General features: G+C 45.5%; 8 protein-coding genes across 11 annotated transcripts; 5 read left to right on the plus strand and 3 right to left on the minus strand.

The window, feature by feature from the left end:
• The first annotated feature begins 581 nt into the window (after window positions 1–581).
• LOC111076082 (annexin B10) lies at window positions 582–2,364 on the plus strand. 2 transcript variants are annotated; one of them, XM_022369702.2, is made up of 5 exons: window positions 582–823; window positions 937–1,648; window positions 1,721–1,902; window positions 2,029–2,031; window positions 2,136–2,364. In XM_022369702.2, exons 1-5 carry the CDS (start codon window positions 812–814, stop codon window positions 2,190–2,192), a joined length of 966 nt encoding a protein of 321 aa, XP_022225394.2. In that variant the 5' UTR covers window positions 582–811; the 3' UTR covers window positions 2,193–2,364. The 2 variants fall into 2 exon arrangements, with proteins under 2 accessions (XP_022225394.2, XP_022225395.2); XM_022369703.2 differs by lacking the exon at window positions 2,029–2,031 and having other exon boundaries at window positions 584–823.
• Window positions 2,246–3,562, minus strand: LOC111076083 (TIP41-like protein). 2 transcript variants are annotated; one of them, XM_022369705.2, is made up of 4 exons: window positions 3,439–3,562; window positions 3,030–3,370; window positions 2,757–2,976; window positions 2,246–2,686 (listed from the first exon to the last, which is right to left on the minus strand). In XM_022369705.2, the coding sequence occupies exons 1-4, from the start codon at window positions 3,448–3,450 to the stop codon at window positions 2,438–2,440; spliced, it is 822 nt and encodes a 273-aa protein (XP_022225397.2). In that variant the 5' UTR covers window positions 3,451–3,562; the 3' UTR covers window positions 2,246–2,437. The 2 variants fall into 2 exon arrangements, with proteins under 2 accessions (XP_022225397.2, XP_022225396.2); XM_022369704.2 differs by having other exon boundaries at window positions 3,030–3,373; window positions 3,439–3,561.
• Window positions 3,563–3,829: 267 nt separating this feature from the next.
• On the plus strand, window positions 3,830–5,832 carry LOC111076060 (xaa-Pro aminopeptidase 3). The gene is made up of 3 exons (XM_022369656.2): window positions 3,830–3,858; window positions 3,959–4,294; window positions 4,353–5,832. The coding sequence occupies exons 2-3, from the start codon at window positions 3,971–3,973 to the stop codon at window positions 5,613–5,615; spliced, it is 1,587 nt and encodes a 528-aa protein (XP_022225348.2). The 5' UTR covers window positions 3,830–3,858; window positions 3,959–3,970; the 3' UTR covers window positions 5,616–5,832.
• LOC111076061 (delta(3,5)-Delta(2,4)-dienoyl-CoA isomerase, mitochondrial) lies at window positions 5,757–7,120 on the minus strand. 2 transcript variants are annotated; one of them, XM_022369658.2, is made up of 4 exons: window positions 7,011–7,120; window positions 6,682–6,865; window positions 5,981–6,605; window positions 5,757–5,916 (listed from the first exon to the last, which is right to left on the minus strand). In XM_022369658.2, the coding sequence occupies exons 1-4, from the start codon at window positions 7,060–7,062 to the stop codon at window positions 5,818–5,820; spliced, it is 960 nt and encodes a 319-aa protein (XP_022225350.2). In that variant the 5' UTR covers window positions 7,063–7,120; the 3' UTR covers window positions 5,757–5,817. The 2 variants fall into 2 exon arrangements, with proteins under 2 accessions (XP_022225350.2, XP_022225351.2); XM_022369659.2 differs by having other exon boundaries at window positions 6,999–7,079.
• Window positions 7,121–8,395: 1,275 nt separating this feature from the next.
• Window positions 8,396–10,484, plus strand: LOC111076053. Its single transcript, XM_041594513.1, has 3 exons — window positions 8,396–8,661; window positions 8,797–9,293; window positions 9,372–10,484. The coding sequence occupies exons 1-3, from the start codon at window positions 8,560–8,562 to the stop codon at window positions 10,330–10,332; spliced, it is 1,560 nt and encodes a 519-aa protein (XP_041450447.1). The 5' UTR covers window positions 8,396–8,559; the 3' UTR covers window positions 10,333–10,484.
• A 1,210-nt stretch (window positions 10,485–11,694) lies between these two features.
• On the plus strand, window positions 11,695–13,468 carry LOC111076062 (ras-related protein Rab-35). The gene is made up of 3 exons (XM_022369660.2): window positions 11,695–11,773; window positions 12,459–12,758; window positions 12,828–13,468. Exons 1-3 carry the CDS (start codon window positions 11,722–11,724, stop codon window positions 13,076–13,078), a joined length of 603 nt encoding a protein of 200 aa, XP_022225352.1. The 5' UTR covers window positions 11,695–11,721; the 3' UTR covers window positions 13,079–13,468.
• A 1,956-nt stretch (window positions 13,469–15,424) lies between these two features.
• On the minus strand, window positions 15,425–23,366 carry LOC111076070 (neurogenic locus notch homolog protein 3). Its single transcript, XM_041594484.1, has 6 exons — window positions 23,297–23,366; window positions 18,928–19,116; window positions 18,275–18,510; window positions 18,092–18,173; window positions 15,809–16,422; window positions 15,425–15,733 (listed from the first exon to the last, which is right to left on the minus strand). The coding sequence occupies exons 1-6, from the start codon at window positions 23,364–23,366 to the stop codon at window positions 15,524–15,526; spliced, it is 1,401 nt and encodes a 466-aa protein (XP_041450418.1). The 3' UTR covers window positions 15,425–15,523.
• Window positions 23,367–24,587: 1,221 nt separating this feature from the next.
• Window positions 24,588–25,979, plus strand: LOC111076077 (putative odorant receptor 19b). The gene is made up of 3 exons (XM_022369677.2): window positions 24,588–25,411; window positions 25,481–25,841; window positions 25,906–25,979. The coding sequence occupies exons 1-3, from the start codon at window positions 24,588–24,590 to the stop codon at window positions 25,969–25,971; spliced, it is 1,251 nt and encodes a 416-aa protein (XP_022225369.2). The 3' UTR covers window positions 25,972–25,979.
• The last annotated feature ends 1,087 nt before the right edge of the window (window positions 25,980–27,066 follow it).

The following is a 27,066-nucleotide window of genomic DNA, read 5'->3' on the forward strand; positions in this document are numbered from 1 at the left end:
TTTCGTGCAACTAATGAGAACGAAGTGTGTAAGCAGATCAGATCCGATCAGATCAGATCTATGATTCGATGGAATGCATTATCGGCAGCAGTATGAGAGAGAGAAAGAGAGCAACATATAAATTAAATACTTATATATTATATATTCGATACAAAACAAATTAAGCTTAAATCTGATGGAATGTAAAGGAAATGGAGAACGAACAAGCACAGTAGCTCCTCCCAATTGAAAGACAGAGAGCGAGCCAGCGAGCGCCGCAGCATGTAAATGTATTAGAGCGAAGCCTATTTAACGAGATTAAATAAAGATAATATCTACATAAACAAATACAACAGCAGAGACACCGAGATAATTGAGTACAAGTGGGGCGAGAACAGGTTGATAGCGATCCGACAAACGTTGATCTTCTGGCTGTGCGCTTTTTTTGGTGGGGTCTCCTCTGTGTTAGCTGGCAACGCCAACCATCCAGATGATTCCATTGCTCTGGCATGCCAGAGTGCAACGGCACATTCCATACCAAAAACCGAACTGAAAGCTTGCCAAGTCGCGCTCTCGAAAGCTTTGCCCATAGCTTGCGCTCTCAGCACTAGCGCTGAGACAGTGGGAGACATTCGTCTCTGGCCCAAGTAGACAAGTGCAAACGAGAAGACAACACCACACACAAATAAATGCACGAGCGGCTACATCGGAAGCAGCAGAAACAGCAGCAGCAGTAGGAAAAACAGCAAAAAGAGAAACGTTGCGAAAGTTTGCAATTGTTTTGACACATATATTTCGCCATTCCGATTAAACAGTACTTGCAAGAATCTCAATGGATTACAAGGTAAGGGCAGGGACAGTGGGCAGTGACAGTGGCAGTGGGATTCCATCACACTCCTCTGGTAGTATCGATTGGGCGCTGTCATAACCGAATAACAAAACCTATGCGTCATACAGCCTGTGCCCACGGTTGTGGCTGCCGCCCCCTTCGATGCGGCCACCGATGCCCAGACCCTGAGGGGCGCCATGAAGGGATTTGGCACCGATGAGCAGGAAATCATCGATGTGCTCGCCAACAGGAGCAACGGCCAGCGTCAGTTGATTCGTTCAGTCTACGACACGGAATTCGAGCGGGATCTGGTGGATGACCTGAAGAGCGAGCTGGGCGGTGCGTTCGAGGATGTGATTGTGGCAATGATGATGCCGCCCGTGGAGTATCTGTGCAAGCAGCTGCACGCGGCCATGGCCGGCATGGGCACCGAGGAGGGCACCCTCGTGGAGATACTGTGCACGAAGAGCAACGAGGAGATGCACCAGATTGTGGAGGCCTACGAGAACAAGTACCAGCGTCCGCTGGCCGAGCAGATGTGCAGCGAGACATCTGGCTTCTTTCGCCGCCTGCTCACCCTGATCGTCACCGGGGTGAGGGATGGCCTCAATACACCCGTGGATGCGGCCGAGGCCAAGGAGCAGGCCAGCCAGCTGTATGCCGCTGGCGAGGCCAAGCTGGGCACCGACGAGGAGATCTTCAATCGTATCATGTCCCATGCCAGCTTCCCCCAGCTGCGGCTCGTCTTTGAGGAGTACAAGGAGCTCTCCGGCCAGACCATCGAGCAGGCCATCAAGCACGAGATGTCCGATGAGCTGCACGAGGCCATGATGGCCATAGGTATGCGCACTCCTTGAATCCTGTATTGAATCATCTACTATAATGTACCACCACCTCTGCCCCACCCCCTAGTTGAATGCGTTCAATCGCCGGCGGCCTTCTTCGCGAATCGGCTGTACAAGGCCATGAATGGCGCTGGCACGGATGACTCCACCCTTATACGGATTATTGTGTGCCGCTCCGAGATTGATCTGGAGACGATCAAGCTGGAGTTTGAGCGCATCTACAATCGCACTCTGCTCAGTGCTGTGGTGGTAAGTGAAAAAATGTCCTTGGGGATGGATGTCATTCCCACGCACGGCAATCAGTTCGTTCCACGTGTTAACGTTTTGCATTTCCTTTCCGTTTCCATTTCCATTTCGGTGTTTGTGTTGTGCTAGGACGTAAGTATTGTTGGTAGTTGCCCCCTGTTGCCCCCTCAAAATTGCCCAGATTATTGTCCCGGCTGAAAGTGCTCTAATCTGTGTTATCTCCCACTCTCTTGCAGGCGGAGACCTCGGGCGACTACAAGCGTGCTTTGACAGCACTGCTGGGCGCTGCATAAATCCGGACGGGATCGCATCACATACATATGTAATATTGTAATATGCTTATTCGTAGTGTACCTTCTAGGGGAAGCGCTTTTAATGTCTGCGCACATGCGCATAATTATGGAAATATTTAATCGCACATAGCACAGGTCTTAGCGTCAATGTTGAAATAAACTAGAAACAATACAATTTGAATATCTTGTGTGCATGTGGTGTGGTTGCTAGCATGGATGGTGTGTTGATGGTGTGGTATGTGGGGCTATTTGAAGGACAACTTGTGCATCTGCTTGGAGAGCACTGGCAGGTAGTTCTGCATCTCATCCGGATTGGTCCAGAAGGCCAACGAGCTCTGCAGCTTGGAGCACGGAGCCTCGCGATGCACATACTCCTTGAGGATGTAATCGTTTTCGATTTCATAATGAAAGCGCGTATCGTACATGCGCATAACCACATCGTCGACGCGCAGGAAGTGACGTAGAAGTATGAAGAAACCAGAGGGCATAACGCGCTGAAAGAAAAGATCATAATCATTCAAGCCACACTAGCCCATGGTGCTCTCCCCTGATTGGAATACTTACAATGCGCACACTCATCACCGAGATGCCGTGATCGTGTAGCTCATCCTCGAACAGTGTTAGATCTGTGTAGAAAATGATATTCTCGCGCTGCATTAACTTGAATTTATTGAGGGTCATATCTGTGCTCTCCGAGCGAATCTTCTCGTTCATGGTGCCCTGATAGGTGGACGTGAATGTCCAGTCGAACGGCTTGAACTTCTCCTCCATGGTCTGCTCCGGACTGAAAGGGCATCAAAAATGAGTAAGGACTTGGGCAGCCGCTTAACTACCCACCGAGTGTGGCGCCATTCCTGGGCACAGGCCACCTCCAGCGGCTGGGGCTGTTTGCCATTGTCGACCAGGGCCAGAGCATCCATGGGCTTGAATTCCATTAAGGCGCCATCCTTGTGCTGCACCACCAGCTTGTTTTTGTGGAACACCATGTCGGGCAGGTGGGGCAGATCCAGCGAGTATTGGTAGTGGCAGAGCTCACAGCGATTGGCATCGTCCTTGTCGCAGCATCCGGTGCTGCCCTTCTTGCAGATGCTCTTCAATATGTGCGACTTTTCGTAGCTAATGTTCCAGTCATTGAACCGAATAGACTCGCCATCCACCGGCAGCCGAGGCACAGCGCACTGCTGCAACATGAGCAAAATGAGATTGCGGGCAGATTAGGCAACCTGTGGCTGCTGCAATTACTTACATCATTGTCCATTTTCGGAGGCGGTGAATAATTTTGTATAAAATTCGCCAAAATCAAATCCGAATTTTTTTCATATCATCGAAAGACAGCGGCAAGTAAATAGTCTGGGTATTCCTGTAACCGATTTGGAACAGTTTCACAGCACAATAAAAATTATTGACAAACGAATCCAAATCGACATTAAGGTTGATGTGATACAGAATTTTTGTATTTTTATTATTATTAACTAATGTTTATACCTATGTTTATTGCATATTTTTCTTAATAAATATTACCACCATGGGAAGTTTATCCAACAACTGATTTTGGACATCTCCTAGGCAAACCTAAAACATTTTTTAGAGTACCCCATATGTTTCCCATGCAAAAAATTTACCAACTGGATGGCAACCCTGCCACAATCAACAGCTGGAGCCGCCGGTAATTTTTTTTTTTTTTCGGATTAAACATTTTATCGACGATCCTTACACAAACTTAGAAACAAAACAATAGAATATAATTTTATTACATCCCGGTCAAGAGCCACAGCAGGATGATTGCCCTGAAACGTTTAGCGCGCTGCAGCGCAATGCGGAGACGCAGCGTGGCGAAGATCTCCCCATTTATCCGTCCACAGAGATGTCTGTCCCAGGACAGCACAAAGACAAACGTCAATTTGCTGAATAAACTAGATGGCCCCAGGCTTGGCCAGCCCACTGCTGCTAGTCATCCGCATCTCATTCTGCCCCACGAGCTGGTGCCGGGCCTGACGCTGGCCGAGTTCCAGCAGCGGCGCATCAAACTGATGCAGAATATACAGTCCTATGCGAGCACCTTTGGCGACAACTACAATGGCCGCTCCACCAGGAATCATATGGTAAGCAAAGCCCATCCATAGCCCATCGTTTTCTATAGCCCGGAACTCTTCTTTGCAGGTGATCGTGGGCGCTGCCTCGAAGAAGTACATGAGCGGCAAAATACCGTTTGTGTTTCGGCAGAATTCTGACTTTTACTACCTGACCGGCTGCCTGGAGCCGGACTCAATTCTTCTGATGACCATCGACGAGGGCTCCCGTGTGGAGTCCATGCTGTTCATGCGCCCCAAGGATGCGCATGCCGAGCTGTGGGATGGTCCACGCACTGGCCCCGAGCTGTCCGTTCCACTCTTTGGGGTCACCGAGGCGCATTCCCTGGGCCAGTTCGAGACGATGCTCGGGAAACTGGTCAGCGGCCTGAAGCCCCATTGCTGGTTCGATCTGAAATCCTGCGACCTGCAGCACGTCAAGGAGGGCGTAATCAAGACTAGCAGCACGGAAAATATCCAACTGCTGCCCGTGCACAGCTTTTTGGAGGGCATGCGCCTGGTGAAGTCGCCCGCCGAAATGGATCTGATGCGTCGCACCTGCAGCATTGCCTCCCAGTCCATCAACGAGGTCATGGCCGAGACACGGCCCGGCCAGTCTGAGCATCATCTGTTCGCGTCCGTCGATTTTAAGTGCCGGCAGCGCAACGCCAGCTTCCTGGCCTATCCGCCGGTGGTGGCCGCCGGCCGGAATGCCACCATCATCCACTATGTGGACAACAGCCAGCTGTTGCAGCCGCAGGAACTCGTTCTGATGGACGCCGGCTGCGAGTATGGCGGCTACACCAGCGACATCACGCGCACCTGGCCCGCCAGCGGCACCTTCACCGATCCCCAGCGCACCCTCTACGACATGGTGTCGGTGCTACAGTCGGACATCATCCGAATGATCGGGAGCATTGGTGGCGAGACGCTGGACCAGCTGTTCCAGTCCACCTGCTACCGGCTGGGCAAGTATCTGCAGGAGATTGGGCTGGTGCCCAAGGCATCGGACGACTACAAGACGGTGGTCAGCCATGGCTACAGATTCTGTCCGCATCATGTGTCACACTATCTGGGCATGGATGTGCACGACACGCCGAATATACCGCGCAGCAAGGCTCTGGAGCCGGGCATGGTGTTCACCGTGGAGCCGGGCATCTATATCGGACACGAGTGCACCGATGTACCGCCCGAATTCCGGGGCATTGGCATACGCATCGAGGACGATCTGTTGATCAGTCAGGACAGTGTCGTTGAGGTTCTCACCGCCGAGTGCATCAAGGATCGCCGTAGCTTGGAGCATCTCTGCCAGCAGGTGTCCAGCAGTGCCAAAGCAGCCAGTGATTCGGCCTGATTTCGGCTTGACACCCTCTCTCTCACTCTCTCGCTCTCCTACAAAATTCCTAGTCAGAATCTTTCCTGATGCAATCTGATGCACTTTTTTGGGGGCATTCGCGGCTCACTCCTCGCCAAAGGCAAATGTGGAATTGGCTGATGAATGTGAATATGGAAATTATATTGGAAATTGTATAAATAAAATGAAATGTGTGCTCGGCTTAGAGCTTGGCAAAGATTGGCTTGTCGTCCTTCGTCAGTTGGGCGGCCACAGCCTGGGCAAAGTCCTCCGACTGCAGATTCAACTTGTTGTACCAGCGCTGCAAAGATTGTGTCAAGGATTGGTGGCTCAAACGGATTAATGGGCGCGTAGGTGGAACGTACAATATGATCGAGTCCCTCCTGATTGGTGTGCTCCAGCGAGTAGACCATGTTCGCCTTTGTCGTCTGCACCGCAATGGGGCTCTTGTTGGCTATTTGCTCGGCCAGGGCTAGGGCGCCGCTCACCAGAGACTCCTTGTCGGGGAAAACACGGCTAACGAGGCCACAGGATTGCGCCTCGGCTGCCTCGAAGCGACGGCCGGTGAAGCAGAGCTCACGGGCCAGCGACTGGCTGCCGATGGCCTTGGGCAGTCGCTGCAATGTTCCCACATCTGCGGCCATGCCGATTTCCACCTCTTTCACCTGGAAGAAGGCGTCCTGGGTGCAGTAGCGGATGTCAGAGGCTGTTATCAGATCAACGCCAGCGCCAATGCACGCCTGATGGACGGCCGTTATCACCGGCTTGGGGCACTGCTCCAGTGCACTGATCGAGTCCTGGTACAGCTTGATGACACGCTCCAGAATGTGGCCCTTGCGGGCACAGTCATCGGTGTCGGACAACTGCTGGCCGAGGTTCATCATGTCGCTAAGATCGATGCCGGCCGTGAAGTGCTTGCCGGAGGCGGACAGTACAATGGCACGGCAATCGGGGTTCGTGGACAATTCTTCGAAGCAGTTTTTGATCTCCCTATGAAAGGGTGGGGGCCGGAAGGTGGATGGACTCAGTGAATGAACAGCTGACATTTCGTGAGCTGAGTACTCACAGCCACATTTGCTTGTTGATCGCATTTAACTTGTTGGGGCGATGCAGTTCCACATGGAAGACAAATGGCTTGGGCGTCGTTATGGCCAAGGTCTTGAAGGAGGTATGTCCAGGAGTGTCGGCCGCCACGGCGCTGTGGGATGTGTTGTGGCGTTGGGACTGCATCGCAACAGTAGATCGGCCGGCTGCCAGAAGGTAAATGTGAAACGGATATCAGCGCGGTTAAAGGTTCACTGGCACTTCGGACTTTGAACCGCCACGGTCCAGTTGGATCCGGGGGCCAAGATTAGAGTCCTATGGACAAGCCAATGATGTTACCCAATTACACACCGGTCATGTTGGGTGCCAGCCGGATCAGCTTGTTCAGGCGATAGACGGACATGTTTGATGAATAAACTAATTTTAAATGTTTTCTTTTTTGCGGCAGCGATATACAAAGATCTACCAATGGACACGGTGGCAACTCTACAGTGTCGATTGTTTTTCGTGGTATTTTTTTTGCCAGCGAAAAATTTATCTTTGCAGAGTACTAAGCTTTGTTAAAAAAATACTTAAGAGCAATTATATATGTGCATATCAAATACAATATAAGGAATAGCTTTTCTCGCCGAAAAGCGCAGTACAAAAATAAAAATATATCGATATTAGATAGTTAGTAAAAATACCATAATGCTAAAAATACCGAACAGAGCTGCCTTTTCAATTTGTATCGACGTTTCAAATGTCATCGACTGAGCTCAATCATTTGGTTTTTTTCGCCCGGTAGAGCTCGCAAGTGAATTGTTGTAATTGTGTGTTTAAAAGTGAATAAAAATATACCCAGTTAAGGGTTTATTGATACAACCTTTGGCTATTTTTCGTGGAGGTAGGTCGCACATATCAGGAGAATAAAATTCGGTTTCAGAAAATAACCTAATCGCGACCTAGAAGTTCTAGAGGACGTCCGGCGAAATATGCAAAAATGCTGACAAGTCATTGGGGACACTGAGTTTGTTTACCCAATACTTCCGACTGATAGGCATATTAAAAGAACGGCAGGTTGCGACAAGTAAACAAATCTCTCTGCTCTGTTGTCTGGCGGCTGAAAGCATTCGTAAAGTTCACGGCAATTGCGTTTATTTTGTAAGAGTGTGCGAGCGTGTGTGCGGCAGGTAGTCCTGACTTGTTCCTTTCTTGTCCTTTACTTTTCTTACATATCTTACTTAATTTCTGAATCAGACTTTGTAGAATTATTTGGCACACTTTAAACTGATTTCCATTGGCAGCACAAACATAGCAAATTCCTTAAGTACTCTGCGCAGTTTGCAGCTCTCTCGGCACAGGCTAATTCTCACACTCTGTGTCTTTGTGCGAGGTGTCTCATCAAATCTGTCATAAGATGAATACAAACATAAACACGGATTATAGTTTCGTGAAATTACAAACCGGCGCCAGACGGTGGCACCAGGAAAGGCGGCTTCAAGTGAAATTTAATATATTAGCGCCGCCATATTGTTTACATTTGGATTTGCCTAGCGGACGAAATTCGCAGAAATTTACGAATAGCCAGAGCTGCCACCTCCTGAGAACGGAATTGTTGGTGTATTATTTTTGAGCCGCGTATCAATTTTCTAAACAAAAGAGAAAGAGATAATTTTGCATGCATCTGGGTACACATGTTTGTTTTTGTATTATTAGATGTTTAATAAACATTTGACTTCTTTTTTTGCAGTGGCAGCAAAAAATACCGACTCGTGAAGTTGTTTCATCGTTGGCCGTATGGTATATCGATACGTCTGCAATTTCTTCATTTTACTTTGGCGCGGCGACGCGCTATTTTCCCGGCAAAAGTGAACCTGGTGTGTTAAAATAAGTAAATAACAATTGCGTGCTTGGAAAAATGGTGGACTGCCTGTTGTGTGGCTCCTCGGTAGAGAATGTCCGTGACTACGGCCCATCCTTTCATTACGACAAACAGAATAAGGTGCACCGCAATTGTCTGGTAAGTCAGTTCCTCCACCTCCACCACCACAACCAAACAGCGACAGCAGCAGCGACAAAAATAACAACAACAACAAAGCGAGCGCATTGATTACATTCCCCCCCTTTGTTTCTTTTCCATTTATTGTTTGTTTAGTATTTGAGCTCCAATCTGGTGCAACGCGGCGACGACAACAATGGAATCTCACGTTTCCTGAAGGAGGACATTCTGGCCGAGGTGAAGCGTGCCAGCAAATTGTCGTGCATTTACTGTGCCAAAAACGGCGCCTCAATTGGCTGCTGCCGAGCCGGGTGTCGCCGCAGCTTCCATTACAGCTGCGGCCTAGAGAATCTCGCGCGCAATCAATTTTGCGGCTCGTATAAATCCTACTGCCATACACATGTCGGTCGCACCAAAGTGCGACCATCGGCCGACGAGAAGTGCGTCATGTGCCTCGAGCTGGTGATGCCTGAACAGGAGAAATTTAGTCAGGTATTGATGCTGCAGGCTCCGTGCTGCCGCAATGGATGGTTTCACAAGAAGTGCGTTCAGATGTACGCCTACAATGCTGGCTACTTCTTCAAGTGTCCGCTGTGCAACAGCTCGACCAAGTTCATGGATGTCTGCCTCTGGGGCGTGTCGGTGCCCAATAGGTTCGTATTTGTCTAAAGTAATGGTGAGGATGGCGCAATCAATACTCAAACTCGATCGTTTTTTCTCTTCCGCTGTAGCGATGCTACGTGGGAGACCGAACCGAATGCATTCCGGGATCAGCTTGTGCGCGACGTGACCTGCACGGTCTCCGATTGCATTGCCATCGATGGGCCCAATTCGGACTCGCGCAGTATTACTTTTTGCCAGCTGTGCGGATCCAACCCGGTGCACTGCTACTGCATCGCCGGCACTGATATGTACATCTGCGAGACCTGCAGCATTGTGGAGCCACCCATGGATGATTCCGACGACGAATTCGAGATGTTTGCGAGACCGTCCACCAGCACCAGGCGGGACAGCCAGGCCCGCAATCTGAATCGTAGTCGCTACCATGATAAGCTGCGTGCTCCGAGCACTGACGACGAATATGACGATGAAGAAGATGACTGGGAGTCGATTGCCGATCAGGTAAAAGCACGCCGCTGCACGGTAGGAGCTGAGTCGGCCAACACCCCATCTCCGTCGTTGGCTGTGCCAGCCGCTGCTCAACCGACTGAAGCCTCAGGCCGTAGCACCGTAGAAACCGATGGTCGCATGACAACTGGCTCCTCGGGCGTATCGGCAGCAGCAGAAAGCGCCCCTATATCGCGCGGGCCAAGGATGCTCAGATCGTCAACACGGACTCGCTTGGGATTTGCATCGAGAGCACGATCTATTCGAAACGAGGACCTACCGCGCCTCAGCCCATCGCCACATGCAACTGTGGCGCCTCCTGCTGCTGCGCGTCAGCGGACCTTATCGCGCCGACGAACCCTGGCAGCCGAACATGAGGGTGGAGTGCAACATATTGGACAACGGCGCCTAACGCTGAATGCTGCACGCAAGGAAGCTACACCGTTGAGCGAGGAATTGCGTCGACGCCGCCATAGCGCAACTCGTCCTCGCCATATTGCCGCACCGGAAAGTCGTGCGGAAAACACCTCATGTATCGCCAATCGCACACGAAAGCGCACCACAACCGGTGCGCCAAAGAAGTAGTCCACGCAAGTGTGAATCCATATGATTTAATTTATTTTTTTTAGATAATACCTATCATGGCAAGGCCATAATAATAATTTTTTTTGTTAATACTATGCAGTATTTATCTTCAAATCAAGATCTCCTAAAAAAAAAATGAAATGAAGAAACTTTAATTTAGTTTTTAAAATAAAAACTTGAAATTGCGAAAATTCGCAAGATGATTTCAATAAAAAAAAGAATGAAAAATATATTTCTTTGGCGTTTAAAAATTATTTAAAAAACCCGCCCTTCGGCCAGTGCATGGCAACGTGGCGATAGCGCAGCATTTGTAAAACGTCCACCTCTGGTGAGACTTCTAGAGCTGCAGAAACATCGATGGTTGACAAAAAAAACATCGACTATTACCATCGATGTTTCTCCAGCTCTACAGACTATAAATAAGGTTATTTTTTTATATGTGTTAGTGCGTTAGTAATAGTTTATCCAGAATATGATTTAAGGACTGAACCAGACGCCCCCGAAGCCCGTTCAACGTTCCGCAAAACGAATGCACAGCCCCCAAAGGAATACAATTCGAAATAAAAACTGATGTCACGCACACAGAGCGGAGCTAAAATACACACAAATTAAACAACAAGTCTGTCATTGTGTAGGCAAGTGTGTGTCGGTGTACATATGAGCGTGTCAGCCGTCTAATAAATGAGTGCAAATCGGGCGAACCGTCTAATTTTTCCATTTTCTGTGTTATAATAACTATTTGTGGACCGACAATAATTAGTGCATAAATTCCACAGTGCTTCCCTCCTTCTCCTATCATACAAAACCAACAACAATATGTCTTTCACACACACATGAAACCGTTGCTGATACGCAGCAGCAGCAGAGCGCAAAGGCAGCGCAGCAGCAGAGCCAAAAAATATAATCATTTGAATCCAAGGAAATTAAACACACAACTTACATAAATTCGAATTTAGTACATCAGCACTAGTAACAATAGCTAGCTTATCACAAAAACAGCAGCAGCAATTAGGAGCAGAGGAGAAGCAGCAGCCGCAACAGCAAAAGAGAAGTTTGAGCAGACACAGAAGCAGAGGCAGCGGCAGCGGCAGAGAAGCACAATCAGCAGCAGAGGAGAAGCAAAAGTACAAGCAGCAGAGAACAGTTTATCTCAAATATTCATAAAAACCAAGCCGGGTGCCGCCTAAGTGCGAGCGAGAACTAAACAGCTTCAATACTTCTCTTGCTTGTGTCCGTGTGTGCGTGTCTGTGTGTGGGAGCAAGGGCATAGAGTTTGTTTTTGCAACAAATTATTTTTGCATTGTTGAAAGCGACTTTAACTGTAAATAACAGCAGCAGACAAATAGTAGACAGCAGCAGCAGCAGCAGCAGCATCGAAGAGATCAGAAAATGGCACGCGGCTTTGATCATCTGTTCAAGCTGCTTATAATCGGCGACAGCGGTAAGTGCAAAAAACGAAAGAGAGATTAAAGGGAGAGCCCCGTAATGATCTCTCTCCTGTACAGAACGTTTATAAATAAGTATAAATTTATTTTTAATTTTTTCCTTGTCCTCATTTTGCCAGCATCCTCCACCCCGCTAAAAGCAATCAGCTGTTTTTAGCAACAGAGGGGGGATGGGACCCCCGTTATTTAAAAAAAAATGTTATACCCTTGGCAAGGGTATAATGTATTCGTGCAAATGTTTGAAACTTAAAGAAAAAGCTTCATCGGGCAATGTGAATCCAAATAGCCATATCCGACTGTCTGCATGCACAGATCCTTCCTATTTCTTCTGAACAGCAACTTAAGCTATAGTAAGGACATATCTCTACATCAAGTGTATCAAAAGTTCGCCCTCCCAAGATATCATTGCATGCATTCTTTTGTGGCTGTTGCTGCCGCTGGGCCGTGACTAATGGTGACACATCGCAGGGCAGGATTTGCACTTGATACCCAGGAATGCTGGTGGTGTCTCAATTTCTGGCTTTTCCCAGCTGCTTGTAATTTGAACATCTGCTCTGGATAGGAAAATGGTGTGCCACACACTCTACTCTAGTTTATTTTCCCAAGAATCGACGCAATATAATTTTATTTGTTTGTTTTAAGAGTATTGAATAACGATTGTTCCATCTTTCTACCCGCCAGGAGTTGGGAAATCCTCGCTGCTGATTCGATTCTCAGACGACACATTCTCGGGTAGCTATATAACTACCATTGGTGTGGACTTCAAGATCCGAACGGTGGACATCGATGGACTGCGCGTGAAGCTGCAGATATGGGACACGGCTGGACAGGAGCGATTCCGCACCATAACCAGCACCTATTACCGGGGCACCCACGGCGTCATCATCGTCTACGATGTAACGAACGGAGACTCCTTTGCGAATGTGCGCCGGTGGCTGGAAGAGATCCAGAACAACTGCGATGTGGTCAACAAAGTATTAGGTGAGTACGTGTGTCGGGGAGTTGCAAAAAGAAAAAGTGTAGCCATTTAACACGTCTCTTCTCGAACAGTGGGTAACAAGAACGATGATCCCGATTGTAAGGTGGTCATAACCGAAGATGCGCAAAGGTTTGCGAAACAAATGGACATCGAGCTGTACGAGACATCCGCCAAAGACAACATCAATGTGGACAATATGTTTCTGTCAATAACGCGGCAGGTGCTCAACCACAAGCTGCGCACCACCTCCAACGAGCAGCAGAAGGACACCATTCATTTGAAGAACAATCCCGGCACTAAGCGTAGAAAATGTTGCAGTTGAAAGCGTCGTGGGCACAGGAACTGGAACAACCAAAAGCTGGAACAGGACCAGGATTGGTGGCAAGAGAGCGCGCGAGCGCCCGCTTGCTGAAGCAGTTAAAATAGTTGAGGGGAGGCGCATAGTATATAGATAATAATGTGGGTTATTGGCGTACATTATGGTACACACAGTTGAACACACACACACACACACACATAGACATAGCTAACACCAATGCACCAACACCAACAACAACACCAATCCAAACACCAACACCTCCAGAAACACCAACAAAACAACCCACATAGAGACAAAGTTTTTTTTTTTTGGTCTGTTTTTTTTTTAAATCCTATTTTATTCGGAATAAAATGCCAGCTAGCCGTTAAACTAAAATTTATATGTGAAAAGCGCAATTAAATGTATTTAGAAATTTATATACATACATACAATATTTAATATATATACACAAAAACGAAATTGAAACAGATGGCATATTTATATACAAGAGAATATACAAGAATAATATTTGCGAAAATTGTATTTACAATGGCATCAATGGCAACATACCCCAACACCCCCCAAACAAAAAACAACAACAACAAGAACACGAAAAGGTCTCCAAAATCTCACGAAAGCAAAAATCAGAACAATAATAATATATGTACATATGTACGTATTGACAGTGAAGTTTCTCATAGCCGGACGGACACAGCATGGGAATTATTTTTGTATGGAAAAATGCATGGCAAAAAAGGTAATTTAATCGGGTTGTGGATACTGTCCGTAATGAACAATTTCATTGTATATATTTTAAGAGGAGTTACCAAAACCAGATACGTTTTTTTCCCAAACAACCGTATACATACATACATATTTTTTATAAAGATGCACACAGAGACAAGAACATGAAAGCTTTCATTTATGAAATAAATAATATTTTGTATTATTTCCATTAATGCATTTCAAGCGGAGATAAAACAGCAAAGTAATGACTACCGTTCGCTATACCTACATATACCCATACCTGTACCCAGAACCATATAATTAAATTGTATTCCAATTGTTTGATATTAAAAAACAAAACAAAAAATGGCACAAGAAAATTAAATTTGTTCGATTTCCATACGAATACCAAAAAAAATGGAATAAATGCTGATATTGTTAATCGGTAAATACTATGGATACAGTGCATTTCAAGACTACTACTACTACCAATTAAAGGAGAATGAGCAGAATATTCTGTGGGGAAAAAGAGTGCGAGTGCATTGAGATGTTGGATGTGCTTTAAAGAGTTCCAAATTTGTATTTGATTGTGTGACTAGGAAATGTTTTTGCTGGCATTCGAAGATGCAGTACGTTCGAACACCATCAGACAGTTGGATAATGACAATAATTCGTTGAGATACAGACTTCCAAGTCTGTATTTGAATCATACCCAACAATAGACAACGTTCGTGAAATATTATCATACGATAAAAGCGATTACTTCCATCATCAAGATAGCTTCCTTACCCATGCGTACAGATAACATAGTTCATGCCTGCAGCATGAATCAACAGCAAAAGAATGTTTGGAACATTTATTCAGTGAATTTTTGCAATAAATTTAAATTACAAAATATCTCATTTTAAATAATAATGTTCAGTTTTAATGCAATGCTATTTATTAACCAAGCGAAACTTGACTTTTTCATACAGGATTCTAATTTCTAAGCATATATTCCCCCCCACATCTCATAGTAAAAAAAGGAAGGCATCGGATCATTCGGTTTTCTAAGCGTTTTATGGTTCAATAGCGTACTGCATGCACGACCAGGTGTATTTATATCCAATTAGAAATTTAAATTGATAAAATGTATAATTATGTATTGTGTTTGAACACCAAATATAATTATTTAGTTATTTCTTTTTGGCTGCAAACAGACTTTTAGAAAGTGAGGCAGTTCCATAGTTAAAGCCTATATGCATAGACATACATACACACACACACATGCATACATGCATACATATACATACAATGTATGTAAATCTACTGATCAGAATGAAAAATTATATATTTATATATGTGTATATATATTTATCGACTATAAATAAAGAAAACAAATTAAATTTTGTAAGCAAAAAATTGTTTACATTTAGAGAGATGAAAAGCGTCGAAAGCGTTAATCTTTGTATACGCCCGGCCCCCGTTCAAACAATTATTCAATCAATTTGGTAATAACTTTTATATAAATTATTAATATTTATTTTAATTTATTATTTTGTTTCATTGTTTTCGAAATATTTCTGTTCGTTTTCACTGAGTAGAACATCAAGCTGAATTAGCGACTAGTATGAGAAAGAGAGGAAAAAAAAACACACATAGGGGATAGAGACAGAGAGAGAGTGAGAGTGAGAGAGAGAGACAGGGTATAGCAGGTGGCAGGCAGTGCGGCTGCAGCTTCACTCCATGATACTCGAACGGTATTCAGTGATACTTGGCCACGGGAAAGGTGCGCGTCTGGCGGCAGGAGACGAGGGCATCCCCCGATTGTCCGGGCGGACAGCGGCAGACGGCCAAATGGGCCTTGGGCTCACAGCTGGCGCCAGTTGCGCATTTGCCGATGCACGGATCAATGCACTGATAGTTGATGCAGGCCCTATGATCGGGGCACTCGTTGTTGCTCAGGCACTCACCCTAGACAGCCAGAGAGAGAGAGAGAGAGAGAGAGATTATATTGAAGATCCGCAAAGATCGTTAGAGTAGACCTACCCGAGTGCAGTGTGTCAGTGGATTGCCCGTGTGACCGGGCAGGCAATTGCAGACGGGTCGCTCGCGTCCGGTGTTATCGTGTCCCGGCACACAGATGGCATTCGAGCCGCACGGATTGGGGTCGCACAGATCCTCCTTGGTGAAGGGGCGACAGCGCACAAACGGATCGCCAGTCATGTCACGCGGACAGCTGCACACGGGCGTCAGTCCGCGCAGATTGCAGTCGGCACCCACGCCGCAGGCGCCATCGCAGGTGTTCTTGCAGATGCCGTAGAAGCAGGCGGGCCGACCGGCGGGACAATCGACATCGCCATAGCATTCCGGCCGGCATTCCGTATACGCACTGCCGATATAGCCCTTGGGGCACTCGCACACCGCCCGATGGTTGGACACCGTTTGGCAGGTGGCGCCCGTGCCGCACTGGCCGCACGACGGCACGCACTTGAAGTTGCTGCACATGTCGCGGCTGCTGCAGTCGCCGTCGTGCTCGCACTCGTGCCGGCAGCCGCTCAGCGGATTGCCCAGATAGCCGTGATGACAGGAGCATGTGGGCACGCCATTGATGATCTCGCACTTGGTGTTCACGCCGCAGGGACTCGGATGGCACTGTTCCTCTGCGGGCGATACAGATAGGGAGAGAATTTTAATTAAAATTTAATTTTAATATTTATGGCTGTCCTCTTCCTTGCATGAATATATCTGTGATCCTGTGGTGTATTCAGACTGCTTAATCTTGGTTGGCTCAAGTGTGGCGACCGAAGAATGTTCGAGGGAAGGGCCAAATAATGGTGCAAACTTTGGCCATTGAAAATGGCACAAACAAAAGGGAAAGGGACCCCATCATCATCATAATCATCATTAGCATCAATGCCGGAAAAGTCAAAGCACAACAATTGGCATAAAAGTGAAAGAAAATTATAAGTAAAAAAAAAAAAACAACGAAAAAAACCAAAAATATGCGCATAAATGTTTTTTTCTTGCTGTTTCGAATTTGATTTTCTATTCATGCTACACTGTACTCCATCGGCTGCCCCCAATTGCTGGCCGGAGCATAAATCACATGACCCCCGGCATAAATCAGGCATTGGAGGGAACGAGCCAAGAGGAAGAGGTGTCGAGGCGATGGAGAAAGGAATGGCGACAACTGCGTTGCAAGTGGACTCCAATTGGGGCAAACTCTTGCGATATTTTGCTACCCAGCATACGTTTTTCCTGTGCCAGCACTTTATACACGTACATACATACATATGTAAATATTGTGTTTACATTTGTATAACCATAAACGGATGTCGACTCAACGCCTGGGGTCTGCGTTCTGGGAGTTTTTGCCGTCAGTGGCTCGCCTTCGGCTTTGGGTCTGCCTCTCGCCCACGCGCCCACACGCCCTTGTCCTTGATCTTGACAATTATGAAACAAAATGCTTAGCTAATTACCATAACACATAACATTACAAAGGCCCCGAGAGCGCTTCTGGTTGGACATGGGGCGGACACTGACACTCGCGTCGCGTCGCCTCGCTTGTTTGTGTTTATTATGGATTATTATTATCATTGTTATTATTATTGAGCGCGAAAATTTTATGCAAGCGAATCCCACATGGATATACCCAGCAGCTGTGGGGCTATAGCCACAAGTTTTGTTGTTTTGTTTTGGTTTTTTTGTTGCCTTCTTTTGGTCAAAACGAGTAATCGAATCGGCAGAAAACGTCAGCGCAAGCACACACACAAAATGTGGCGCTGGTGCCCCCCACCCCCCCGTAGGTAGTTTGTACTACTAGCAATATAGTCATACGAATTATTGCTAATTATGATGGCTATGTGGGGGCTTGCCATGAATATTTCTGTCACAATTTTAGGGTTAGTTCCTGACAGAGCAGCAACATAATTCAAGCAGCTATTCATGTATATTTTATGCCCATCTTTTTGCATGCTATTTGACCTACTGGGCATCTGTTTATCTGTATATAAATATCATTGTTCCCTTAATTTATACCTAAACCTATATGGCAGTTCTGTAACTCTGTTTAAAAAGACCATTCAATGGCCTTGGGAAGTGTGAAACCAGTTTGGCGGCGTACATTCCCTCAGACGGACAAGGCAACAAACTCCACTTGATGGTTTCCTTCTTCTGATTGATAGCTTCTGAGCATAAAGACCCTTTAAGGGGTTTTCATACGAATGCATGTGGGTCAGCAATTTCCAGTTTTTAAGCACTGGGGGGCGGGGGCTTAGGGTAACCAATAGCTGGTTATCCTTGTGATACGGCAAGGACTGAGACACTCACCTGGATCGTTGAGATGGCAGGCATGGTAGGGGTCACCATTGTAGCCCGCTGGACAACTGCAAACAGCCACATGGTTGCGGGCCTGCAAAAAAAAAAAAAAACAAAAAAAGGGAAGATGAGAACAGTCGAAAAGGATGAAGAGATGGAGAGCAGGAGGAGAGAGAGAGAGAACTATCCACTTACATCACAATTGGAGCCAATGCCGCAGGCACCCACACAGGGATTAACGCAGCGATTGTCCTTGCACTGCAGGTCGCCGCGACAATCGACGTTGTCCAGGCACTCGCCGCGATTGCAGTGCGTGAGCGGATTACCGCTGTAACCGGGCGGACAGGAGCAGACCGGACGGCCTCCGGCAGCCTCCTGGCACACGGCACTCACGCCGCACGGATTACCGCTGCATCCGTAGGACTGTGCGGCTGTTTGGGGGCAAAAACGAAATACAGGTGGTAATGCAGGTGCACAGGTGGATGTTCTGTATGTTGTGTGGTGGGGTGTTTCTTTTTTTTTTTTACTCTACTTTTCTTGTGGGTGGGTGTTAGGTGTTAACTTTAAAGATAATTCTAGACTTGGTGTCAGTATGTACAGGGTGGGATCCCGGAGAGCTAAGGGGTAGCTGCGAGTGGGAGGGTTGTAGGGGGTGGGGGGTTCTAGGAGGGGTTTCTATGAGGGTTTTTTTTGGTGTAGTAGGATTTTCTGTGCGGTTGTGGCTCGGGGCTGGGTTCTGTGCACTCTTACATTATTATTGTAGTATTTATATATTTTATTTTATTTGATTTGATTATTTATTTTCTTTGGTGCAGGAAATAGTTTTGCAGTAGAAGTTGTGTAAATACCACGTGTGTAGACCGGATCTCTATAGACAACCCGCTGCAGGGCGCGCCCATCGCCGTAGGTGTAATACGTACGATACGAACAGTTGAGACAACGTTTCTCTATCTTTTTACCTATGGCCAGTTGGGGCAATGCCACGATTGCCAGTAGCAAGAACGTCAGACCCGCAGTAGCTGATGCCGCTGCTCCATCTGGAAAAGCAACAAGAACAAAATAAATTAAATCCGAATGCCCAAGTCTTAAGTTGAAGCACACAAAATAAACCACATTGAAGACCCATTACCGGTCACTGGCAAGGCAAAGCAATGCAAATCGATGAGCAGCAACACACCACAACACACCACTCAATGTGTCATCAGCGAGAACAAACAAGAAACAAAACGAGCCCGCAAAATACCCGTAAAAATAGATGGGTTCTCAGTCAGTCAGTCAGTCAGTCAGTCGGTCGGTTTATGATGGCAAACATTAGTTTGGACTGTTTAATGGAATTTCAGCTGCCAGAAAGCAACTTGACACCAAATTTGGTTTAACCCGTCCAATGAGATGAGATAACGATCGCTGATGATTTGAGGGGTGCTGCGGTGCCTCAAGGTGAGGAGGATGATGATGATGATGATGATAATCATTTGCTTGGATTTATATGGATGACACATAGAAGATAAACTCGTTAAGTCCGCTTCTTTGGAAGTTCAATTTCCACTTAAATATGAATCAATTCAAGTGATACAATGAGATTATGCAAATGTCCGCATTGCCTTATTAAATTACTGTACGCCGCCCAAATATGGCCTGGCCAAGATTTGTGTTTGTATTAATTTAGTTGTCGATTCGGTTACGCGGCGGCTACCAGCCACTCGCATATGGTTCGATCGGGTTATCAGGGAGGGCGGCAGGCAGGCAGATAGGCAGGTAGGAAATTGTCAGCGGAAATTAGATTTTGCTTTATTTGAATCTTTATTTAATTATGGCAAACGCGTAATGGTTCTGCAGGGTTCGGACTTTTTCTAGACTCCATAAAAGTCACAGAAGAATTATGTATCCAAGAGTCTCCAAGATTTTTGCCTTTTGGGATTAATAGTTTTGATGGATTTGTTGACTTGCTTTAAGCCTCTCCTATAACATCGGCATGATCGATCTTCTCTTTCTTCTCTTCTCTGGTATTTAGGTAATATATTCATAGAAAAAGAATGGCATGTGGAAGAAGGTTGAGTGCTTTCTTGGATTCCATTTGGGATTATTATTAATGATTTTCAATAATTTTATATTCATTCCTTTTGATTAATGAACCACGCAGATATGTTCTGTGACAGTGTCCCCCACCCATCACTATATATTATTAATTGTTTTCTGAAGACAAATTGATTTAACCAGCAGCGAATCAGCAATGGAGAATTTAGATAGAATCTTCTTTGGTTAATCGTTGGGATCGATGGCGAAGATATAAAAAATATGAATGCATGCTTCAAATTTGCTCTTGGAATAAATTGTTTGAATGAACTCTACATGGACTGTACTTCCACTGTTCTTTTTTGCCTGCTGCTCGTGACTATATCCACGAATATCTGCACAGTGATCACCTTGTGGTAAGATCATAGATAACACACTGAATCCCAGCCGAACGAGCCGGAAGCCGGAACATAAAGCCATCAACATTAATTATACGCTGAACGTTCCTCTAGTTTTGTTTTATTGGCATGTACATATATTTTGTTCATGTTTTGCTTTGCCTTCAGTTGCTTTTTCAATATTTTCAATCTGTATGCCATACACGTATATTGAGGCACTGAATGCATTTTTTACGACTACTCGTAATGTAATCCCCTGGCATGCCCTGTCTTTGTGCGTAATTTTATGAACCCACAAGAAAAGGAAAGTAATTCTTTTTTTTTTTTCGTTCACATGATTTATTTATTTGACTGCAACTCACCATTTTTCTAGAAAAAGTTCTGAGCACACACAATACAAAAAAAAGCAAACAAACAAAAAAAGATAAACAAATAGTTTATAGGCTGAAGATGAGTTTAGTTTTTTGTCACTTGTTATAAGGTAGTGCTCGAATTGAACTGAAGCGACTTCTAGGGGTAGCGGGCCTATTTATAGGACGCCCATTGACTGACTCTGGGCTCTGGCATTAAAACAGCTGAGCAACGTTGGCGTCATCATCGTCATCATCCTCCCTCCAGAGTCTCCAATACGAACCGAGACGAGACGAGACGAGCCGATCGGATCGGATCCAATACGATCCGATTCTGGACTGGGCTTGGGTTGTTTGTTGACAAACTTGGCCCGAGTCGGAACTACTTTTGTGCTTTTGGCTGATCGTTTTGTTGTTGGATTTCAGCTAAAAGGCATTTGCTGTATCTTTGAGACACATTCAGTGATTGAGTCAGCCATTCAGTCAGTTGCTCACTCACTCACTCACTCACTCACTCACTCACTCAGTCATTCATTCATACATTCGTTTGGGCATCGGGCTATTTTTAAGCGTGTACTTGACAACTTTTTGCCCCACTCTGGCCATACCCAGCCATGAGACTGAGACACCGACTGAGACCTGCCTGTGTGCCTGTGCGTGGGCCGTTGTTGCCTCCGCTGTGCCGCAGATCGCTGCTCGCTCTGAGCTGTGCTTGGCGGGGCCAGGGGAACTCCAACGAGTGTCCCTTGTGCACGGAATTTAGTGAGAGAAAATAAAGATGCATTTACGTTGAGCATTTCGTGTCGTTAGTGCTTTACTCTTACCCTCTCTTAGGCGAAAGCCAATCAACATATTTACTTAGTAGCAGAGTATTCCTCCCTCTGACTGCCACAGATTAAAATAATATGATACCCTTCCATGGGCTATACCAAACACATGACAATTGCCAAGACTTTGCTTTGCAAACAAAACCCATAATCTTTTGCACTCGGCTCTCCCTTTTGCAGCGGATCATTGAAGTATCAGATTTAACATATATACAATTGCCAGATCTCTAAATTGGAAACCACAGAATTTTTGGGAATCTTAGCAATATTCCAAACACACATTTTTAATTTATAAAGTTTCTAAAGATGCTCTAGAGAAATAAATTGAATTAATTGCTTAGCAAGTTCTCTTTAGAGTAACCCCGATTCGGTGTTCATCGGGTTACCAGATAGATGATAGTCCTCCCCCACACCGGTCGTTACAAATATAGTTCAAGCATCTAATTCGCTGCATGTAGATGCGCATTTATTAATTACACAGATATTCAATATGGTAATTTCCACAAGTCAGAACAGCGTATTATATAAGCTCACAGAGCAAACAAATTGTTTGCTGGTTTCGTAACAGCAGTTCTGCTACGTTTTTCGATCCGTTAACAAAAAATTATTTGCCCACATTCCCCAACTTAATTAACTTTGGAGTCCAAAATGAAAACTGTCGGAAATGGGATTGTGATATGTGGAGAGCCCAGCAAATAGAATTGTTCATTTCCGTTGTCATCACATACCCCAGCGTATGTAAATATATATATATACATATGTTTGTATTTATGTATATATTTATGGAATGGTATTGCTGTCCAAAATGCCAGAGCATATAATTTAAATATTTAGTTTCAAATGTCAAACAAAAACAAAATAAAATGTTTATATTAATTCCATGGAATGATTTGTACAAATGATTTATGTCGAGCTCCATAAAAATCTCAACGGTTCAATTATGTTGAAGCAAATATTTTATAAATAAAAATAGTTGGGAGCTGCCTCGCACATGTAAATATTTAATGCAAAAATAAATTGATTGTGTGAACCAAATAAGAGCACAAATTGTTGCTTGTTTTTTGTGTGAAATTTAAAAAATCGGAAATTAAAGAAATGTAATCCAAAAAGTCTCTTAAATAAAGACTAAAAGATTCGCTTGAATAAAACGGGCTTATCCAGGCATATTTGTGCCTCCTTTTGCCTGTCAGATCCACAAACTGAATCGTTTAGAATAGAGATAGCCACAACCACAATGCAATTTGACATTTGATTGTGTGATAGGAAAGTCCGGCCTTGAGTTGACAGATAATAAGCTGGCAGGGGGGTTTGGGGTTCATGGTTCAGCGTGTCCCCCCAATTGATTTCCATTTGCCAATTGAATCGCATTTGTCAACCGAAATGAATCGATATGGGTATATTATAAATTGAACTGACAATTGCCAAGTGTTCCCTCCCCATAAGTACAGAGTGGCGGCACAGGAGATTACAGGTTTGGGGCGGATTTGGGGTCTATAATTGAATGAAAATTGACTTGTCCGTTCGTCGCTGGTTGGTTGGTTGGTTTGTCGGCACCTGTACCCATGGAAAATGGCAGCTTGGCAAATTTAATTATGCCTTCTATTGCCGGCCAAGTCTTTTTGGACTTACGCAGCTCATTTGTCAAATGCTCAAGGTCGCGACAGGTTGCCCTGATGGATCTGGACTCCATCAGCGTCATGTCCTGTTTCCGTTACCATTCCTGTGCCCTTTTCCTGTTGCTGTTTCTGTTGCTGTTGCTGTTCCTGTTCATAATTTATGCCACCCAATATCAATCATATTCAATCATGATGGTGGCTCCGGGGGTGTAGCTAAGCTTCCTGCCCACAGCCCATACCAGATTGCCATTGACAAATGTTATATAATCAATTTGGCATTATTAATTTGAATACACGCCGCCACCTGTGTGCCACGTCTCCGAAATGGATGCTGGATTCACTGCCCATGGGTCGAGTTGGGCTCTGGTCAGTGAAAAAGAGACCCCCCCAGCGACAGGGATTGGCGGGGAGCATAGAGAAAGTCGCAGCTGTTGTTACCCTTTGCTTGAATTCGGACATGCAAAGAGAATCTGCATGGGAGCTTAAAATATTCGTAACAATTTTATATTTATCGCAGAGCGATAAAAATATATCTATAAATATATATTTTACCTTTACCTACATTATATAATTATGTACATAGTGCAGTGCTACTGCTTGCATTAGTATTAGTGAGCGTGGACTTACTACTGATCCGCAGCACTCAAGAGGCTGCATAAAATAAATGTGTAAAATAAACAACTGTATTTTATACCTATATATACATATATAGTATATACATCAGAGTGACGAAAAAAACAAACAACCGAATTCCAAAGTTAACGTTTACCATTAAAAATAAGTTTATATTTAATCTGGAAATAATTTATTTATGTTTATGTATTTATATTAGGAATAAAAAAAATGTAAAAATATTTTAGAAGTTTACCATTCAAAATAAGTTTATATTTAATCTGAAAATAATTATAAAATAATTTATATTTGGAATAAATATAGAGGTTTCGTTTAGCGGATGCTACCAGTAGGAAAATCTAAAGATTTTATGTTAAATTTTGCATTAATTTTTGCAAAACGGAAAGCGGTCAAACAGATGAAACGATAGAAGGCAAAGGGCCGTGTGGAATGCCATGTCCATTGCTCGCACCATGCCTGCAGGGTGGGGCGCACCTTTTGACCGTAGTTAGAGCCACCTTTTGTGGGTTTAATTTCTATTCGAATCGATTAAATGGCAAGCGTGGTGTGAAATATACGAAAGGAAACTTTTTCGGTCTAATTTGCAGCAATTTGCATAATTTGCGGTTAAAGGAGTGAATTGATACTCTACCCGTACGTACTCGTTCACTCGCCCACTCGTACGTGGGCAGATGGATGGGTATTTCGGCCTGAATGGATGTGGCTATAAAAGGGTCTGGCCCAGCTGTGCCCTGTCCAAAGAGTACTTGGACGGCATGCGGCAGGTGGTGGTGGATTCGATGAGGGCCTTTCGGCATCACTGGCAGATATGGCGACTGCTGGGCATGCATCCGGCAGACCCGCAGACGTTGTGGGGTCGCCACTACAAGGTCTATGCGACAGTGTGGCTCATTACCTTTCGCCTGGTCATGTGGCTCTCGGTGATGGTGAACTTTCTGCTGTCCACCTCGCTGGAGTCATTCTGCGAGAGCCTGTCTGTGGCAGTGCCCCTGACGGTCGAAAATCTGAAGGCCTTCAGTCTGCGGCGTACGCGGCAGCAGATTCTGGATACCCATGACATCCTGCAACATCTGGATGGCCGCATTGCATCTCTCACCGAGAGCAAAATCATTCTCGATGCCATTAAGAGGGCTCACTATGTGTTTATTTGCATTTATCGTGCAATCGTTTTTGTGCTAGGCTTTGGCATACTGTTTCTCTTCGTGTCCAACGAGCGGCTGATGATGTTCCCCTCCTGGATACCCTGGAATTACAAGGAGTCGTCCCTGACCGTCTATCTGGTGACGGTCACGCTGCACAGTCTCGGCTTCATCGAGAACGCCATGATGGTTGGCCACGTGGACACCTGTCCGACCTCCTACCTCATTATGCTGGCCGGCCACACCCAGGCCCTGGCCCATCGCGTCTCCCGCCTCGGCTACGATCGCCGCCTGACGAGAGCCGAGGCCTGCGATCGGCTGCGCGATTGCATTAACGATCATCAGCTCATTCTGAAGTGGGTATTGCTGTATCGCCATTCTGACAGCCTAAATATAACGCCCCGCCCCGCCCCCTTAATGTTTAGTATTTTTCAGTCACTGGAACACTCACTGTCCATATCCTGTTTCCTGCAGTTCTTCAGCACGGCCATCGGGCAGTGTGCAATTTTCTTTTTCCTGATCTTTGTGAGGATCGGCATCATGCAGTCCGTGAACATGATCTTTCTCTTGATGATCTTCACCACAGAGACGCTGCTGCTGTGCTACAGCGCCGAACTGGTGTGCCACGAGGGCGAGCATCTGATGAGGGCCATCTACGATTGCAATTGGCTGGATCAGTCGCTGGAGTTTCGTCGCATGATCGTCCTCATGCTGGCGCGCACCCAAAAGCCGATGATTATGCGTGCCGGCCTGATAGTTCCCGTGCAAATGATCACCTTCAGGATGGTAAGTATATCGTGGGATATCCATTTCCAAATATGTGTGTATCATTCAGCTTCGATCGTGACAGGTGTGCAAGGTCGCCTACACCATGTTCACGCTGCTGAACGAAATGCAGAGCTCGGAGGTTGAATAATGCACCTGCAAAAAACAAAAACAAAATATCCTACACAATAGTTGATAGATCGTACGGAAACATACCCAATACAAGTGGCAAAATCGATTCAATGCAACATGGGGAAACATGGAATAGATTTCACTTTAAGTACTTTCAAAATAAAGCCACACATACCAGTTAAAATGACAATGCCGACTGTTTGCAGTAGCGTGGATTGTGCGCCTAAAGATTCCCCCACAGAAGTCGTAGTCGGGGGGTGCGAAGGGGCTCCACCATTCACTTTCCCATTGGTCAATGGTCCATGGAAAACTGGGGGGATGGGTATCCGTAACCGGATTTCCATTCATGCCAGTGTCGGCAAATGTCACTCGCTGCCAGCCGCCGGAAGTTGGTTTATCTTTCGCCAGAGTTTTGCCCCCTCGAAACTCGAATCACTGAAAGATTTAGCATGGTCTAGGGCTTATAATTATTGCCGCATAATCCAGTGGGCTCATTATAAAATGTTGGCAGACAATTGTACGGACAAATAAAGTCTGTCTGTCACCTGAACCACAAAACGCGCACGCACAGACCCCCACTGGATATGGGGCTCCTTAATAGACAATTTAATTGACTGCTGAAGCCGAGAGGCAGGTTGGTTGGTTGCCATTCCCTTTATTATATTTGCAAACACAAAAAAATAATGCGAGTATTCGTGTATTTTGCACAATTAAATGACAGCGAGCGCTTAATTTGGTTTTATTTCTCTGGGCTGTGGCAATCGATTGGCAAAGCCCACATAAGTCACTTAATGGATATGCGATTAATGATTTAACCTGCTTAACCGATGTTCGATTCGTGTTCGATACTTTCAATCAGATACTCGCACATATACATATACGTATGTATGTACATATGCGTAGCCTCCGAATGGCAAGTGGATTTTGGTATTAAGCTGAAATTTCCATTTACCTATCAAATGAAAATTGCAAAAATTTTCAATGAAACCTTAAAATGAACTGGAAGTTGTATAATTATTTGCACAGCTAACGGGTGAATGGCAAGACTGAGAGCAGCTGAATTTAATTTAAAGCGAGAAGGAACGTGTGAGTCGTTTCTGGGGACACGACTCTA

The sequence above is a fragment of the Drosophila obscura genome, unplaced genomic scaffold, assembly GCF_018151105.1.
Source record: "Drosophila obscura isolate BZ-5 IFL unplaced genomic scaffold, ASM1815110v1 contig_29, whole genome shotgun sequence".
NCBI classification, from domain to species: domain Eukaryota; kingdom Metazoa; phylum Arthropoda; class Insecta; order Diptera; family Drosophilidae; genus Drosophila; species Drosophila obscura.

Coding starts and splice junctions, on each gene's coding strand:
- LOC111076083 (XM_022369704.2), bottom strand. Junction 2,977..3,029: donor CAGGAATGGCGCCACACTCG/GTGGGTAGTTAA, acceptor ATGCCCTTTCAG/TCCGGAGCAGACCATGGAGG. Junction 2,687..2,756: donor CGGTGATGAGTGTGCGCATT/GTAAGTATTCCA, acceptor CTTTTCTTTCAG/CGCGTTATGCCCTCTGGTTT.
- LOC111076077 (XM_022369677.2), top strand. CDS start 24,588: ATGGATGGGTATTTCGGCCTGAATGGATGTGGCTATAAAAGGGTCTGG. Junction 25,412..25,480: donor GATCATCAGCTCATTCTGAA/GTGGGTATTGCT, acceptor CTTAATGTTTAG/TATTTTTCAGTCACTGGAAC. Junction 25,842..25,905: donor AAATGATCACCTTCAGGATG/GTAAGTATATCG, acceptor CGATCGTGACAG/GTGTGCAAGGTCGCCTACAC.
- LOC111076062 (XM_022369660.2), top strand. CDS start 11,722: ATGGCACGCGGCTTTGATCATCTGTTCAAGCTGCTTATAATCGGCGAC. Junction 11,774..12,458: donor GCTTATAATCGGCGACAGCG/GTAAGTGCAAAA, acceptor TCTACCCGCCAG/GAGTTGGGAAATCCTCGCTG. Junction 12,759..12,827: donor TGTGGTCAACAAAGTATTAG/GTGAGTACGTGT, acceptor CTTCTCGAACAG/TGGGTAACAAGAACGATGAT.
- LOC111076061 (XM_022369658.2), bottom strand. CDS start 7,062: ATGTCCGTCTATCGCCTGAACAAGCTGATCCGGCTGGCACCCAACATG. Junction 6,606..6,681: donor ATCAACAAGCAAATGTGGCT/GTGAGTACTCAG, acceptor ACCCTTTCATAG/GGAGATCAAAAACTGCTTCG. Junction 5,917..5,980: donor AGGAGGGACTCGATCATATT/GTACGTTCCACC, acceptor CAATCTTTGCAG/CGCTGGTACAACAAGTTGAA.
- LOC111076070 (XM_041594484.1), bottom strand. CDS start 23,366: ATGACGCTGATGGAGTCCAGATCCATCAGGGCAACCTGTCGCGACCTT. Junction 18,511..18,927: donor AGATCCGGTCTACACACGTG/GTATTTACACAA, acceptor GCCCCCAAACAG/CCGCACAGTCCTACGGATGC. Junction 18,174..18,274: donor GCATTGGCTCCAATTGTGAT/GTAAGTGGATAG, acceptor TTTTTTTTGCAG/GCCCGCAACCATGTGGCTGT.
- LOC111076053 (XM_041594513.1), top strand. CDS start 8,560: ATGGTGGACTGCCTGTTGTGTGGCTCCTCGGTAGAGAATGTCCGTGAC. Junction 8,662..8,796: donor AGGTGCACCGCAATTGTCTG/GTAAGTCAGTTC, acceptor TTGTTTGTTTAG/TATTTGAGCTCCAATCTGGT. Junction 9,294..9,371: donor GGCGTGTCGGTGCCCAATAG/GTTCGTATTTGT, acceptor CTTCCGCTGTAG/CGATGCTACGTGGGAGACCG.
- LOC111076060 (XM_022369656.2), top strand. CDS start 3,971: ATGATTGCCCTGAAACGTTTAGCGCGCTGCAGCGCAATGCGGAGACGC. Junction 4,295..4,352: donor GCTCCACCAGGAATCATATG/GTAAGCAAAGCC, acceptor TCTTCTTTGCAG/GTGATCGTGGGCGCTGCCTC.
- LOC111076082 (XM_022369702.2), top strand. Junction 1,649..1,720: donor CGAGGCCATGATGGCCATAG/GTATGCGCACTC, acceptor CCCACCCCCTAG/TTGAATGCGTTCAATCGCCG.